The sequence below is a fragment of the Schistocerca piceifrons genome, chromosome 2, assembly GCF_021461385.2.
Source record: "Schistocerca piceifrons isolate TAMUIC-IGC-003096 chromosome 2, iqSchPice1.1, whole genome shotgun sequence".
Classification (NCBI taxonomy): domain Eukaryota; kingdom Metazoa; phylum Arthropoda; class Insecta; order Orthoptera; family Acrididae; genus Schistocerca; species Schistocerca piceifrons.
The window spans coordinates 26,044,194-26,062,823 of record NC_060139.1 but is presented as its reverse complement, the minus strand read 5'-3'; the positions used below and the strand labels follow the sequence as shown (position 1 = coordinate 26,062,823).

Genomic DNA, 18,630 nt, shown 5'->3' with positions numbered 1-18,630 from the left:
TATATTGTTGTTAAATATGAGGGTGTGCCATATTTTCCTGTTGTTTGTGGTTTCTCCATCTTGTGTGCCTTGTGTGTTCCTGTTGGATGGTTGTAACTGGTGTGTTGTGCTGTGATACTGTTGTGTATGTTCATTGTCAGTTGTGTTTTTATTTTATGGTTTAGTTTGTCAATAGTGTTTATTTTGTAACCATTTTCTGCGGCAGTCTCTTACATTATGTTTAGCTCTTGTATGTAGCTACCTTTGTCTATTAGAATTGTGTTCAGCTTGTGTGTGAAGTACCTGTGGCTGCCCTGTTTGCAGGCTGTCAGGTGGTTTTCCCTGTTGTGAATAACTGTACTAGTTGATGTAGATTTTCTGTGTTCTGAGAACTGCTGTTCGTGGTTTTTATTTTTTACTCTGATGAGTAGGAAATTTATTTTTTTGTCTGTTTCAGTTTCAAGAGTGAAGAGCATTTTTGGGTGATCAGTAATGACATCTTTGTGTAACTGTAGTATCTGGGGACATGCTTCATCTACCAAACAATTATGTCATCAACATAGTTGCACCAATATATTACTTTCCACTGTTTTTGTTTTATTATTTCTTCAAAGATTTTGTTTTTGAGGTGGTTAAGGAAGATGTTGGCCAGCAGGCCACTTATGGGTGAACCTGTGGAGAGCCCTTCCTGTTGGGTATAGAATTTCTTCTTGAATTTGAAGTAAGGTTGCCCCGTGATTATTCTCAAAAAGATTGAGACTTCTTGTGTCTATGTTTGTGGGGTAGTGTTGGTCTGTCATAGTTTCTTTCAATTATTGTGCTTGTCTCTTCAGTTGGTATGTGAGTGTAAATTGATGTGAAGTCAAATAAGAGTAGTGTAACTATTGCACATATTCATATCCTTTATTTTGTCAACAAAAATTCAATGCAGATGATACTCTAACATCCTTTATGTTTGCAAATAACATGATGTTCTAATTAAGATCTGTGGCTGATTTTGATTGGAAGCCACAGGATACAAGCAACACAAAATAAAAGGTAAAGTACATATATAATTTAAATAACAACAAAACTCATGTAACATGTTTCCTAACCTAAATATAGTCTGTAAGTATGTATTTCAGAAAAATAAAAGAAAAAAGTGCACTGAGGATGATACAACTGGGGTGGAACATGTTTGGTAATTAATGTCAATAATAAATTGTGTACTTGCAAAATATTATTGTAAGTATTGTTTGTTGTATACCATTGGGGACTGCCACCACTAAGAACTAAAAAATGGTGGAAGGGGAGAGAGAGAAAAACCACAATGCATAAACTTAAACAAAAAAAGCAAATAGTGACAGTAATGGTATCCATCTTGCTATCCAAGATCGTGTGATGTGTTGTCTTTTTTACACTCTCTCACTCAGTAGATAGAGGAGAGAGGAAGTTGAAGTGTAGAAATGATATTGAGGTGTATGCACAATATCATTTCAAATAGAAGTTCATGTCTATAAATATATTTACTTGGCCTCTAAATTCTCTCAACATGCAAAATTTATCGATGTAAAGGAGGCTTACACAACATTCACATTCTCAAATCTCACCTGTCATCAATGCCATCAAAAATCATTTCTGTGTATGCCAATGGAAACCAGCCAGTGGAGTGAGTTCTCAGGTTCTCACCGAATTGCCATCCCTTATTGCGTTCTCCTAAACAAATAAACAAATATTCAGAAAAACAGTTTTATTGTATATTGCATGTGTACGCTCTTGTAGACAAATTTTCAAGACATAAATAGAAAGAAATATAAGTAAAATGAAACAGAAGTTTGAAAATGTAACCTACATTTATTTTGCACAATTATTGTAGTATTCACTATTGTACACCAGAAATGAACCAAAATTGATTGTGAAAGAAGATTAAAGCAATGCAAACTATGAAAACTTATTAACTGTAGAGGCACATTTGACCTAAAGTAACTGTTATGAGCCTTCCTTTCAGTGGTCATAATTACTTGTACAAAATAACTGTAGACAAGAAAGGTGGTAACATAAATTATGGGAAGTACCTTAGAACACAAATGGTCATCTAAAATAGTGTAAAAGAAGTATCTGAACAATTTACGATAAGAGTGGAAACGTGTAACCAGTGCTCTCATTAGTGTTCTGTTGATTAACATTGCTTAATGGATATTCAGCACATTTTTCTGACATTTAAGAACAGCCATATTTCTTAATATGTACTGGTAATTGTATACTATCACATTAAGATCTTGCTACTGTGGGATCATTTGCCTCTTTGATTTTTATTGAATTCTCACTACCAACAAAAGTGTTATGAAGCTTAAGTAAATGACTTTTTTCAGCACAACAAGGAAACTTATTTTCAATATGATGTTTTGTACTGTTTTAGCCATCTGTAAGAATTGTTTACAAAGATCCAGAATTGTTAGCTATATTCCCTGTTGCACGCAGAGGAATGTAAATGTTTATAAATTTTATCAGAGGCTAGCTGAAATTTCTAAATGCTAAGTACCTACAGCTCTAAATGTAATATTTTATTTCTTCTCATTTTAGTTGTAAAAGAAAATCTGAACTATACTCCATAAGCTACTGGTTTCTGTGATACGTGCACTCCAGGGTACATTACATCACTGCCAGAGAAAGAAATTTTATTCAATGGACCTGCATCTACACTCTGCAGTGTTATATTTGTGAATTTTGCATGATTGCATACATAAAATGAGGTAAAAAGAATCATGATTTCCACACAACTAATTAAAGTGTTGTACAGTCTTATTATTTGCAGAGAAATGTGAAGATCTGAACACTAGAATGAAGACATATGAAGTTAATGGCCACCACATAAACTCCAACTGGTTCCTTACAGAAAGCTTGATAATCTCAGCAAAATATGTCTTGTGATAACGGTTCAAAGCTGTGAAAGTCAAAAATTCATACCAATATATCAGTTTTGATGGAGATAACTTGGTATACCCCCACTTCAGTCAACATGGAAAGGTTGGTTTCTTTCACCAACACAACATGTAGTTAACTGTTAGTTCCATGGTCTGTTCCAAAGCTGACCCTGAATAATAACATTTGATTGGGCCAACATGTCATGAAGAGGATTGCTTATGAAGCTTTTCCATCTTATTTTATTGTGAAGAACAGACAACACTGATTAATATTCATATATGAAGATGGTATCTGTTCTTTCGGACATGTCCAAGAGAACAGATACCTTTGGTGACAATGCAGCGCTCTAGAATGAAATGATGATTAAATGAAGACCCTACGCTGTTGATAGGCATTGATATACATCAACGTGGACAGTTGAAAATGTGTGCCCTGACCGGGACTCGAACCCGGGATTTCCTGCCTACATAGCAGATGCTGTATCCATCTGAGCCACTGAGGGTACAGAGGATAGTGTGAATGCAGGAATTTATCCCTTTTACACTCCCCGTGAGATCCACATTCCCAACTTAATGCCCACACACTACATTCATAGTGCCCCTGCCCATTACACTCATTACTCGTGGCAGACAATCTTACTGAGTCCCCTAAGAGTTCGGGCAATACATGTGCATCTGCACAGAAGAAGAAGGTCAATGGCCAGTTAACCTTAACTATATGAAGATTGTATCTCATTTTAGAGCACTGCATGGTCACCGATGGTATCTGTTCTTTCGGACAAGTCCGAAAGAACAGATACCATCTTCATATAGTTAAGGCTAACTGGCCATTGACCTTCTTCTTCTCTGCGGATGCACACATATTGCCTGAACTCTTACAGGACTCAGTGAGATTGTCTGCCACAAGTAATGAGTGTAATGGGCAGGGGCACTACGAATGTAGTGTGTGGACATTAAGTTGGGAATGTGGGTCTCACGGGGAGCTTGCAAGGGATATATCCCTGCAGTCATACTATCCTCTGTGCCCTTGGTGGCTCAGATGGATAGAGCATTTGCCATGTAAGTAGGAGATCCCGGGTTTGAGTCCCGGTCGGGGCCACATTTTCAAATGTCCCCGTTGATATATATCAATTCCTATTGACAGTGTAGGATCTTCATTTAGTTATCATTTCACTTTAATATTCAGTACAAATGAGCATCTAAAAGAAAGACACTGAAAGCAAAATATACATTTCAAGCATTTGCACACCAATAAGGAAAAAGATTTAAAATTCACACCAGGAATGCTAATAAAAACTCTACACTCCATGGATAATTGACTATTATTAAACAATTATATACCATCAGTTTTCAGCAGTAAATCTAGCAGAAAGCAACTACTTAAAGAAATGTTACTTCTTCAGTTACATTAAACAACTGTTGGTTATGACATTTCCTGGCAGATTAAAACTGTATACCTGACAGACTCAAACTCAGGACCTTTGCCTTCCTGGGCAAGTGCTCTTCTAACTGAGCTATCCAAACATGACTCATGACCCATCCTCATAACTTTGTGTCTGCCAGTATCTCATCTCCTACCTTCCAAACTTCATAGAAGCTATCCTGTGAAACACGCAATACTGGCACTCTTGGAAGAAAGGACATTGTGGAGACATGGCTTAGTCACAGCCTGGGGGATATTTGCAGAATGAGATTTCCACTCTGCAGTGGAGTGTGCTCTGATATGAAACTTTCTGGCAGATTAAAACTGTGAGTGAGATCGAGACACAATCTTGGGATCTTTTCCTATCAGGTGCAAGTGCTATACCAATTGAGCTACCCAAGCACAGCTCACGATCTGTCCTCACAGCTTTACTTGTCATTTCCTTGTCTCCTATCTACCAGACTTTACAGTAGCTCTGCTGCAAAGGTAGAAGGTAGGAGATGATGCACTTGTGTAAGTGAAGCTGTCAGGATAGGTTGTGAGTCATGCTTGTGAAGTTCAGTTGGTAGAGCACTCATCCATGAAAGGCAAAGGTCCCAAATTTGAGTCTAGGTTGAGCATACCATTTTAACCTAACAAGAAGTTTCATATAACTGCACACTCCAATGCAGAGTAAAAATCTCATTCTGAAAACGTCCCCAAGGCCATGGCTAAGCCATGTCTCCACTGTATCCAGTCTTCTAGGAGTGTCAATCTTTCATGTTTCACAGGAGAGCTTCTGTCATGTTTGGAAGGTAGAAGATGAGGTACTGGCAGAAGGTAAGCTGCGACAATGGGTCATGATCTGTGCTTTGGTAGCACAGTAAATAGAGCACTTGCCTGTGGAAGGCAAAGGTCCCAAGTTTGGGACTCGGTCTGACACACAGTTTTAATCTGCCAGGAAATTTTATATCAGTGCACACTCCATTGCAAAGTGAAAAATCTCATTCCAGTTATTGGTTATATCATACTGCTGAAGTGATTTCTGCTTGCCCATAACAGTATTTATCAAAGAATGAGTCATCTTCCTAGGACGTTAACAAAAGCATGGTTGCAGTGTTGTTGTTTGAGTCATCAGTCTTCCGACTGGTTAGATGTGGGCAGCCCTGAGTTCCTCTCCTGCACCAACCATTTCATCTCAGAGTAGCAGTTACAACGTACATCCTCAATTATTTGTTCAATGTATTCCAGTATCTGTCTACCTCTACAGTTTTTACTCTCTACAGGTCCCTCTCCTACCTTGGAAGTTACTCTCTGATGTCTTAATATATATCCTATCATCGTGTCCCTTCTTATTTTCAATGTTTTCCATATATTCCTTTCCCTGCCAATTCTGTGGAGGCCCTCCTTATTCTGCACTTTATCAGTCCACCTAATTTTCAACATTCTTCTGTAGCACCACATCTCACTTGATTTGACTCTCTCCTGTTCCAGTTTTCTACAGTCCATGTTTCACTGCCATAGAATACTGTACTCCAAATTTACATTCTCAGAAATTTCTTCCTCAAGTTAAGGCATCTGTTTGATACTAGTAGATTTCTCTTGGCCATGAATGCCATTCTTGCGACTGATACTGTGCTTCTTACATCCTCCTTGCTCTGTCCATCATGGGTCATTCTTCTGCCTGGGTAAGTTTTGTAGAATTCTCTAATTTTGCAGTGTACATGTGGCTATACAATTGCTCAGTTCTTGAATCTTGAGCATCAGGTAAGAAGTTGAGAGTAAAATATGTTTTCGGTTTTATTTGAATTATAGTGCTTATACCCACTTGCCCCCCTCTTTTGTGTGTCTAATGGGAGATTGCTACATAGCATTACCTCAGCTCTGAATCCTATGAGGGGTCAAAGCCTACATGGAAATTATTTCTTATCTAGTGTAAGACTGTGTAAACAGAGCTTGTCTGAAATTGATTTTTTATTACTAACATAACCATCATTAAGAAGTAAATATACTGAGAAACGTAATGACACCTAAGTCATTGAAGAGGTCTCAGAGATATGTGCAAATATTTGTGGGGATATTCCCAAAATTGGAACAATACTGAAATTATTCTACTCATCCAGAAAGCAGATTCCCAAGACATAAAAACTATAGACCAGTCAGACTCGTCCATAGAGTGCAAGACACTCACTATAATTGTTGTTGTTGTGGTCTTCAGTCCTGAGACTGGTTTGATGCAGCTCTCCATGCTACTCTATCCTGTGCAAGCTTTTTCATCTCCCAGTACCTACTGCAACCTACATCCTACTGAATCTGCTTAGTGTATTCATCTCTTGGTCTCCCTCTACGATTTTTACCCTCCACGCTGCCCTCCAATACTAAATTGGTGATCCCTTGATGCATCAGAACATGTCCTACCAACCGATCCCTTCTTCTGGTCAAGTTGTGCCACAAACTTCTCTTCTCCCCAATCCTATTCAATACTTCCTCATTAGTTACGTGATCTACCCATCTAATCTTCAGCATTCTTCTGTAGCACCACATTTCCAAAGCTTCTATTCTCTTCTTGTCCAAACTATTTATCGTCCATGTTTCACTTCCATACATGGCTACACTCCATACGAATACTTTCAGAAATGACTTCCTGACACTTAAATCAATACTGGATGTCAACAAATTTTTCTTCTTGAGAATCGCTTTCCTTGCCATTGCCAGCCTACATTTTATATCCTCTCTACTTCGACCATCATCAGTTATTTTGCTCCCCAAATAGCAAAACTCCTTTAGTACTTTAAGTGTCTCATTTCCTAATCTAATTCCCTCAGCATCACCCGACTTAATTAGACTACATTCCATTATCCTTGTTTTGCTTTTGTTGATGTTCATCTTATATCCTCCTTTCAAGACACTGTCCATTCCATTCAACTGCTCTTCCAAGTCCTTTGCTGTCTCTGACAGAATTACAATGTCATCGGCGAACCTCAAAGTTTTTATTTCTTCTCCATGAATTTTAATACCTACTCCGAATTTTTCTTTTGTTTCCTTTACTGCTTGCTCAATATACAGATTGAACAACATTGGGGATAGGCTACAACCCTGTCTTACTCCCTTCCCAACCACTGCTTCCCTTTCATGTCCCTCGACTCTTATAACTGCCATCTGGTTTCTGTACAAATTGTAAATAGCCTTTCGCTCCCTGTATTTTACCCCTGCCACCTTTAGAATTTGAAAGAGAGTATTCCAGTCAACATTGTCAAAAGCTTTCTCTAAGTCTACAAATGCTAGAAATGTACGTTTGCCTTTCCTTAATCTGTCGTCTAAGATAAGTCGTAAGGTCAGTATTGCCTCACGTGTTCCAGTGTTTCTACGGAATCCAAACTGATCTTCCCCGAGGTTGGCTTCTACTAGTTTTTCCATTCGTCTGTAAAGAATTGGTGTTAGTATTTTGCAGCTGTGACTTATTAAACTGATAGTTCAGTAATTTTCACATCTGTCAACACCTGCTTTCTTTGGGATTGGAATTATTATATTCTTCTTGAAGTCTGAGGGTATTTCGCCTGTTTCATACATCTTGCTCACCAGATGGTAGAGTTTTGTCAGGACTGGCTCTCCCAAGGCCGTCAGTAGTTCCAATGGAATGTTGTCTACTCCGGGAGCCTTGTTTCGACTCAGGTCTTTCAGTGCTCTGTCAAACTCTTCACGCAGTATCATATCTCCCATTTCATCTTCATCTACATCCTCTTCCATTTCCATAATATTGTCTTCAAGTACATCGCCCTTGTATAGACCCTCTATATACTCCTTCCACCTTTCTGCTTTCCCTTCTTTGCTTAGAACTGGGTTTCCATCTGAGCTCTTGATATTCATACAAGTCGTTCTCTTATCTCCAAAGGTCTCTTTAATTTTCCTGTAGGCAGTATCTATCTTACCCCTAGTGAGATAGGCCTCTACATCCTTACATTTGTCCTCTAGCCATCCCTGCTTAGCCATTTTGCACTTCCTGTCGATCTCATTTTTTAGACGTTTGTATTCCTTTTTGCCTGCTTCACTTACTGCATTTTTATATTTTCTCCTTTCATCAATTAAATTCAATATTTCTTCTGTTACCCAAGGATTTCTACTAGCCCTCGTCTTTTTACCTACTTGATCCTCTGCTGCCTTCGCTACTTCATCCCTCAAAGCTACCCATTCTTCTTCTACTGTATTTCTTTCCCCCATTCCTGTCAATTGTCCCCTTATGCTCTCCCTGAAACTCTGTACAACCTCTGGTTCTTTTAGTTTATCCAGGTCCCATCTCCTTAAATTCCCACCTTTTTGCAGTTTCTTCAGTTTTAATCTACAGGTCATAACCAATAGATTGTGGTCAGAGTCCACATCTGCCCCTGGAAATGTCTTACAATTTAAAACCTGGTTCCTAAATCTCTGTCTTACCATTATATAATCTATCTGATACCTTTTAGTATCTCCAGGGTTCTTCCATGTATACAACCTTCTTTCATGATTCTTAAACCAAGTGTTAGTTATGATTATGTTGTGCTCTGTGCAAAATTCTACCAGGCGGCTTCCTCTTTCATTTCTTAGCCCCAATCCATATTCACCTACTATGTTTCCTTCTCTCCCTTTTCCTACACTCGAATTCCAGTCACCCATGACTATTAAATTTTCGTCTCCCTTCACAATCTGAATAATTTCTTTTATTTCATCATACATTTCTTCAATTTCTTCGTCATCTGCAGAGCCAGTTGGCATATAAACTTGTACTACTGTAGTACGTGTGGGCCTCGTATCTATCTTGGCCACAATAATGCGTTCACTATGCTGTTTGTAGTAGCTTACCTGCATTCCTATTTTCCTATTCATTATTAAACCTACTCCTGCATTACCCCTATTTGATTTTGTGTTTATAACCCTGTAGTCACCTGACCAGAAGTCTTGTTCCTCCTGCCACCGAACTTCACTAATTCCCACTATATCTAACTTCAACCTATCCATTTCCCTTTTTAAATTTTCTAACCTACCTGCCCGATTAAGGGATCTGACATTCCACGCTCCGATCCGTAGAACGCCAGTTTTATTTCTCCTGATAACGACATCCTCTTGAGTAGTCCCCGCCCGGAATATTTTACCCAAGAGGACGCCATCATCATTTAATCATACAGTAAAGCTGCATGCCCTCGGGAAAAATTACGGCTGTAGTTTCCCCTTGCTTTCAGCCGTTCGCAGTACCAGCACAGCAAGGCCGTTTTGGTTATTGTTACAAGGCCAGATCAGTCAATCATCCAGACTGTTGCCCTTGCAACTACTGAAAAGGCTGCTGCCCCTCTTCAGGAACCACACGTTTGTGTGGCCTCTCAACAGATACCCCTCCGTTGTGGTTGCACCTACGGTACGGCTATCTGTATCGCTGAGGCACGCAAGACTCCCCACCAACGGCAAGGTCCATGGTTCATGGGGGGGTCACTATAATTATCATTAGACAAATAGGTATTAGGAGTGAATATAGCACAATGGACCTCTTAGAGTAATAAATGAAATTATGGATTGGAACAATGTTTAATGCCACCCTGTATTGGATTCATATAGTTTGAGAGAACTTTGACTCAGTCTCAACAAAATCTTCATCAACAGCCTTTGAGTAACAAGGCACTGATTCAGCCTATGTTAGTATACTGAAGAATGTATACAATTATACTGCAGCCTCTGTCAGATTTCATCAAGATTGTGGGACATTTAGAATTGAAAGAGAAGGGATGCAAAGTGAGTGCAACTGCAAAAATTGTTCTACCAGTTCTAGAGGAAATTATCAGGTCTTTAAAATTGGGCAATTAAGAAGGATTAAGTGTTAATGCAGTGCACCTCAACTACTAATGTGCCACTGATGATGTTCTCTTTGTTGATAAATAATGGATGCAAAAAGTTAATACAGTAAATCTGAAAGTAAGCCTATAAATCAGTTAGAAAAATGAGATCAATATAATGTATAATAAGTACACTAGATCATAACAGAAAGTGTACAAATATTTATCTTTACCCTAAAAGGCTGCTTTTAGGAAGTTTGATATAGATTTTTAAGAAGCTACCATTGTCTTTCTATGCTGATCAATCAGTAGATAATCCAAGATTTTTGAAAACAGACATATGAAAATAGCTGTACAACTTCACATTTTCCATTATTATGAAATCTGTGAAGACACATTACGAGGCATCAAGGGATCATGAATTATTTATGGAAAGGAATTGAGGGAGATAGGCGTAAAAATAGTAGACAGAGACAAAAGCTTGAGTACAATGAACAGGTTCTGTAGCTAAGGCTTGTGAGGGATAGACTAGCACACAGATCTGCAGCAAACTAGTCTTCAGACTGAAAACTACAACTATATTATACTGTATGATAACTTGTATCCAGTTTCATATACCCATTAAATTTACAAATGATATTCATTTTTCTCCCTCCACGAACCATGGAGCTTTCAGCACTGAGGCGGCATGTGGTTTTTAGTGACACATACTTATGGTTACTAATCATTTGTAATTGAATATTTTCATTGCATTATCCATCACCATTTATTAAAATGACAGCCAAATGTTTCTTAGTAAAAAATATATGCCATACTAAATGGATAAAAACTAGCAGATGAAGTAACACGGCTTAAGGTGATATGATATGGAGAGGAACTAGAGTAAGCTGAAGGCTTAAGTCAGTTCATAGCACATTGCACCATGTGGTTCAGGGGTAGCATCTTTGACCAGTAATCAAAACATAATGGTTTCTAGGTTTGTACCGAGCCACTACTTAAATTTTGAATAAAAATCATTAGCAATAGCGATTGAAGATTTCCAGTCTAAGATGTCACCTCTGCTCTACCAACCGCGTTTTCAAATAGGACGAAGAAGTGGACAGAAGTTCTGGGCATTCTCTTGCCCTCGGAGTGGGAAACTGCCCCTAAATGACAGAAGAATCAGCAGTGATCAGTGACAGAGGTTTAGGAGGCAACCATTGCATTAAAGACAAATAATGTGTATTTACAGGGCATGTAGACTGTAATTGAAAAAGCGTTATGCTGATCTCTCTATTGGAAAAAGATTCCAAATTAATCCTCCATTTCAACCTCCAAGAGGGGACTGCTAAGGGGGGAAGGTGATAATGACAAAAATTGGAATAACTAATAAAGGGATAACATATGAGTCGTAGCATGGGTGGTGAGAAATATGAACATAATAGAAAAAATAAAAAATCTGAAAATGAAATGCAAAGACTCAATCTGGACATAGTGGGGGTCAGTGAAGTGAAATGAAAAGAGGATAAGGATATCTGGTCAGCTGAAGATAAGGTAATATCAACAGCAGCAGAAAATGGTGTAATGGGTGTAGGATTAATTAAGAAAAGTAAAGCAGGGCAGAGAGTGAGCTGCAGTGATCAGCTTTGTGATAGGGTTGACAATAGTTCAGACATAACAATAATTCACATATACATGATGATGTTGCAAGCAGAAGATGAAGAGTCATAGCAAGTATGTGACAATACTGAACAGGTAATTCAGTATGTACAGGGGAATAATAATTTAATAACCATTGGGAACTGGATACAGTTGTAGAGGAAAGGGTTATGGGAGAATATGGTCTGTATAGCACAAATGACAGAGGAGAAAGATTAATTGAGTTCTGTAATAAATTTAAGACAGTAATAGCAGATCCTCTTATCAAGAATCACAAAAGGAGAAAGTATACTTGGAAAGGACCCAGAAACACAGGAAGATTCAAGCTTTTCTACATCGTGGCCAGACAGAGATTAGAAAATCAGATACTGGATGGTAAGACATATCTGGGAGCAGAGATAGACTCAGATTGTAATTTAGTAATGATGAAGAGTGCACTACAGTTTAAGAGAATGAAATGGAAGAATCATTGTGGAAGGAAATGGAATACTGAAGTACTAAGGAATGATGAAAAAAATTTGAAGTTCATTAAGGATGTGAATACTGCAGTAAAGAGTGTCACAGTAGGCAGTTCAGTTGAAGAGGAGTGGTCACCTCTAAAACGGGCAGACACAGAATGTCAGAAGGATTGTCACAGCATATAGAAAAGTCAAACAATCTTCATTGAAACTAAAAGAAAGGGTGGTGACATGAAGAGTGCAATGGGTATTACACTGTTAAACACAGAGGAGAAAGTGGACAGGTAGAAAGAGTATGTTGAAGGCCTCTATGAGGAGGAGGACTTGTCTGATGACTCGATGGAAGAAGAAACTTAAGTCATTTTGGAAGACATAGGGGATCTAGTATTAAAGCCAGAACTTGAAAGAACTCTGGAAGACTTGAGATCAAGCAAAGCAGAAGCAATTATAACCTTTTATTGGAATTTCTAAAATCATTGAGGGGAAATGGCAACCAAATGTGTATTCAAGTTAGTTTGTAGAATCTACGAGACTGGTGATGTGCCATCAGACTTTCAGAAAAATATAATCCACACAATTCTGCAGGCATAAACAGCAGAAAGGTGCAAAAACTATTGCACAATCAGTTTAACATCTCATATGTACAAGCTGCTGACAAAAATAATAAACAGACAAAATGAAAAGAAAATTTAGGATTTGTTGGATGATGATCAGTTTGGCTCCAGAAAAGGTAAAGCTGCTAGAGAGGCATTTCTGACTAAGCACTTGATAATGGAAGCAAGAGTGAAGAAAAATCAAGAGACACTCATAGGATTTGTTGCTATAAAAGGCAATCTAGAATGTCAAATGGTGAATGATATTTGAAATTCTGAGAAAAGTAAGAGTAAGTTACAGTGAAAGATGGGTGATATTCAATATACACAAAGCAAGAGGGAAATGTAAGGCTGGAAGAGCAAAAACGAAGTGGTTTGATTAAAAAGGGTGCAAGACAGGGGTGCAGTCTTTGGTATCTAACATTTGATCTACACATTGAAGAAGGAATTTTGGAAATAAAAGAAAGGTGCAAGAGTGGAACTAAAATTCTAGGTGAAAGAATATCAGTGACAAAACTTACTAATCACATTCCTATCCTCAGTAAAAGTGAAGAAGAGTTACAGGGTCTGTTGAATGGGATGAATAGTCTAATGAGAACACAGATTAAGAGTAAACTGATAAAAGACAAAAGTAATGAGAAGTAGCAGAAATGAGAGTGATGAGAAACTAATCAAAATTGTTGGTCATGAAGTTAAGGGATTGTGCTACCTTGTAAGAAAAATAATCCATGATGTACTAAGCAAGGAGGTATAAGAAGCATGCTAGCACAGGCAAAGGGAGCATTCCTTGCCAAGAAAAATCTATTGGTATCAAACATTGACTTTAATTTGAGGAAGAAGTTTCTGACAATGTATGTTTGGAGCAGAGTGTTGTATGGTAGTAAATCATGGACATCCACTAAATAAGTGAGGGTGGAAAACTACCTGCAGAATGGAAAAGGCACTGGGCTCGAATCACATGCCTTCGTGTAGTTTTAACTTGTCATGAAGGTTAGTATGAAATATTTTCAGCAATTCTGTTATAATGTCTGTTCTCTTGTAACAGAATTGTATTAATGTTATGAGAAATCTAGGAGTAAAGTGATTTAATATGTGGTATGTGGGTAATTCCATTTGCACAGAAATGATTGCAATCAAAGATATATAGATGGGTGCTATTCAGTTTAAAATGACAGTTTATGGAAAAGGAAGGTATACCAGTACTACAGGAAGGGATCTCCCTGGAAATAGTCCATTACCTGTTTGTTGGAAGATATCTTGGCAGATCTCTCTGAACCTGAGGATGTTGACCTAGAAGAAGAAATGGTTGGGTAAACCTTTGTGACCTATTCTATTCAGCTGGAATCGGGGTGTCAACATTTCCAACTAGTCACTGCTGCTTTTAGATTGTTGCTTTGACAGTGTGTGCCTCTGTTGCCTGATCCATCTTCTGCTGTTGATGGCAATGTGGACTTTCTATCCGGATGATTCAATATTCACTACAAATAACTGAGGATACGAGGGACACATGCTGGCTTTGAGAGCTATTTGCGTCTGCACAACATACTGCAACTAATTAAAGAGATGGAAATCCTCAGTCTTTACATATGCCTTGTATCACTATAGACTAGAACTTGTTGCCATATAACATGTGCCTCTATTATTACCCAGGCAAAATAATCTGTGATAATTTTGCTTTCTGAACAACCATTCAATATTTCTGTTTCTCTTCAGTCAGTTGCTCATTGTATAGTTCCTTGTCATGTTGCATATGCTTCCTGTCAGTGGTTCAATAAATGTACTAGTCAACATGAATGTTTCATTGCATGATATCCCATTTTTCTGTCACTTTCAGAATTGTATCCATACTTTTACAAGTTCTAATTGGCTTCTAAGAATCAACTTTTGAAAGCTCTAATTGGCTTATAGGAACCAACCTGAACCCCAGATCAGTGAAATAATTGACTTCTTTTACCATAAACTAATTCCACACACATTAATTACTCCAAAAATTAAGATCTCTATAAGCATGTTACCATATCAGAATATCTACGTGTGTATGGAAGATGCCTCAATAGATGTATGACCGTAGTATGAGAACTGAGGATATAACATTTGGTTCCCATCATTTAACAGTGCATATGTTATTTGTGCTTGGCCTTTTGAATGAAGCTGGAGTGTTTAAAGTAATGATCTAAATAGAAGAATAAGGATGCTACGAACCCAATATTTCAATCACATCCCCTTCCAAGAAACTGAGTTGGTTATCACCACTAGAAAGATACGGATACAATGCTCGAGCTAATTGGCTTCCTTCCCACCCTGTGGTTACTGCCATGGATTTCCTTCTTGGTTCAGAATCTGGAAGAACGAGAAGGTTGACAGTAAATGACAAACTATATAAAAATACAGAAAACATATGCAGAAATAAATATTTCTCTACAGAGAGAGTAAAAAAGACTGAATATTCATACATACTGACTATATGTATATTAACGGTATAGGTTAGAACTAGCAGTTTGTTTTTTATTATTATACCTACACAATTTGTTTCTCTAAGAAATGAACAGTACATTTGAGATAAAATATCTCATATTTAAGAAATCTGTATGAGTCTGTTATGAATTTTTATCAAAAGTACATACGGTATGGCAAGTGTGTTACTTTTGTTGTTTATTTTTCAACTTTTGTTTAATGTTGTCTGTGAAAAACAAGAAAAGGAAGATAGACATTTACTTAGTTTATTAAGACTATTGATTGGTAATATACTAGACACATAATTGTGAAGATCAGAATTCAAATTCTCATTCAGTTGTCCTCCCACAAACACACAAAACCATTAGAAACAAAAACTTGGATGTTCTCTTAATCACTGCCACAGTCAGTCCGCTTTCCCAGCAATATTTGTTTTGGGGTGTTATATCTATTCTTTATGTTGAATATCAAGATACACAAATCCCAAGCTTCCTTCCATTATTTTATTGTGTACAGTGTGTGTGTGTGTGTGTGTGTGTGTGTGTGTGTGTGTGTGTGTCACAAATGCCCACCGATCAATACTAAAATAACAACAATAAACCAGTCTGACAGAAATAGACTGCCACATTTATCAGAACTCATCAGGAAATGACTGCAACAGCAGAAACAAGTGGGTAAGAGATAAAAGCATGGAAAAAGTCTGTGACAAAAAATTCGGAAATATCAATCCTTATAAAACTTCAGTTTGCATTACCATAAATGTTTAGCATGCAATTAAATCATGTGGAAGAATGTTTTCTAAACTTGCAGCAACCATCACTTCCTGCCTTTGTAATGACAGTCTTCATGTTGACGCCAATGAGAACACTAACATGCAGTCAGTTAGATTAGATTAGATTAGATTAATACTAGTTCCATGGATCATGAATACGATATTTCGTAATGATGTGGAACGAGTCGAATTTTCCAATACATGACATAATTAGGTTAATTTAACAACATACTTAAGTTAATATAACAACTTTATTTTTTGTGTTTTTTTATTTTTATTTTTTTAATATTTTTTTTTTCTTAATTTATATCTAAAAATTCCTCTATGGAGTAGAAGGAGTTGTCATTCAGAAATTCTTTTAATTTCTTCTTAGATACTTGTTGGTTATCTGTCAGACTTTTGATACTATTTGGTAAGTGACCAAAGACTTTAGTGCCAGTATAATTCACCCCTTTCTGTGCCAAAGTTAGATTTAATCTTGAATAGTGAAGATCGTCCTTTCTCCTAGTATTGTAGTTATGCACACTGCTATTACTTTTGAATTGGGTTTGGTTGTTAATAACAAATTTCATAAGAGAGTATATATACTGAGAAGCTACTGTGAATATCCCTAGATCCTTAAATAAATGTCTGCAGGATGATCTTGGGTGGACTCCAGCTATTATTCTGATTACACGCTTCTGTGCAATAAATACTTTATTCCTCAGTGATGAATTACCCCAAAATATGATGCCATATGAAAGCAATGAGTGAAAATAGGCGTAGTAAGCTGATTTACTAAGATGTTTATCACCAAAATTTGCAATGACCCTTATTGCATAAGTAGCTGAACTCAAACGTTTCAGCAGATCATCAATGTGTTTCTTCCAATTTAATCTCTCATCAATGGACATACCTAAAAATTTGGAATATTCTACCTTAGCTATATGCTTCTGATTAAGGTCTATATTTATTAATGGCGTCATACCATTCACTGTACGGAACTGTATGTACTGTGTCTTATCAAAATTCAGTGAGAGTCCGTTTACAAGGAACCACTTAGTAATTTTCTGAAAGACAGTATTGACAATTTCATCAGTTAATTCTTGTTTCTCAGGTGTGATTACTATACTTGTATCATCAGCAAAGAGAACCAACTTCGCCTCTTCATGAATATAGAATGGCAAGTCATTAATATATAATAAGAACAACAAAGGACCCAAGACTGACCCTTGTGGAACCCCATTCTTGATAGTTCCCCAGTTTGAGGAATGTGCTGATCTTTGCATGCTGGTTTTATTATTGTTTTATGATTTCTGGTTTTATGTGAACTTATTTTATGACAGTTATCTCACACTGGGCAATAGTCTTGTGTCCATTACTATTTTTAAAGTATTTCCATACTGAATGGTATGCATGGTATTTTTTAATAAGTTTTGTGTTGTTTGACACATGTTAGTGACTGGATAGCTGCGTGGTTTGTACTTATGCAGGTCAAGTAAGTTTGACTGATTCAATTTACTGGCATAACTGCCATTGCTTAAATTTTTTAAAGTTTTTATTTATTTGTGGTTTTCCTCTGTCAGTGTTGTATATATTTACTGTTTGTTTCTTGATACCATTTGATAATGACACATTAACTGGAGCTGCACAGTTTAGAAAAATAAATATCAATTTCTGTTGAAAGTAGCCAACTCTGAAAAGTAGGTAATACGTTGTCTGGGTCTCCTGTGAATGCATGCACCTGGAATTTTAACAGAAAAACTGTCTATAATGCACAGTGACTCGCTTGTAGTGTTTACTACTGGAGTTAAATGCATTCTCATGATTTCTGAGTGAATATATGATGATATGCATCACTGTTATTTGGATTTGCTCTACCTGTTGTATTAATCCTGCCTGGTTCAGATGCCAGACTGACAACCAAAGTAGCCCAGTACAAAAAATGCGAGTATCAATGTAACAAGAAGGCGCTAACACACATGGTTCTTCAATTAGAAACATATTTTTTGACATGACTGTTCCCTATTGCTGGCTGTATGGTAAACAGTAAACAGAAGTTGTTCTAATGTGTTTGTGAGAAATTATGCAAAGAAAAAAGCCTTAAATGTGGGAAAACCAAATATGTAAATTTCATAAAGACAATGCATTGGCCCTCACAGCTGTAACAATTTTCTTCTGACTTGGCTCTTAGAGACTTATTCTTGACATGATGAAAGATTAACATTTGCAAAGCACAGCTTAGATTCAAAAGGATTTAATGAGATCTTTGCACAGACATAATGAATGCATCTGTGGGAGCATTAAAACTGCAAAAGAAGGGTTTGGAGTCACGTATGGCAGAGTCGGGTATTAACTTTCAAAGACATAACATTGTCATGACATGTAGTTTCCTCACAGTATTCTGCTCTCTGGGGCTAAAGATAATCATTTTAGAGTCTCTACTCCTACAAAGATCACATAAAAATTCTGAAATGATCATGTGGTAGGGATCCGTACAGTGGCTTTAAGCAAGCTTACACTAGCAGTGTACAACTGTCAGGAGAAAGGGGTAGGTGAAGTGCAGCCCATCAGTTGAGATGAATGCGGCAGCTAGTTGAAGGTGAATTGTGATGTGGTCTAGACAGAATTCTAAAAACATTGTAGCTTTGTGT

The 18,630-nt window shown here is 37.3% G+C and overlaps 1 protein-coding gene across 2 annotated transcripts in view; it reads right to left on the bottom strand.

Moving 5' to 3' along the window:
• LOC124776992 (brain-specific angiogenesis inhibitor 1-associated protein 2-like) overlaps window positions 1–18,630 on the bottom strand; it is an 886,269-nt gene that overhangs the window by 13,888 nt on the left and 853,751 nt on the right. For both annotated transcript variants that reach the window (XM_047252239.1, XM_047252240.1), the window contains exons 8-9: window positions 14,974–15,111; window positions 1,569–1,674 (exon numbers count right to left, since the gene is read on the bottom strand). In XM_047252239.1, the coding sequence (XP_047108195.1) occupies window positions 1,569–1,674; window positions 14,974–15,111 (244 nt within the window). The remainder of the gene's footprint in view (window positions 1–1,568; window positions 1,675–14,973; window positions 15,112–18,630) is intronic.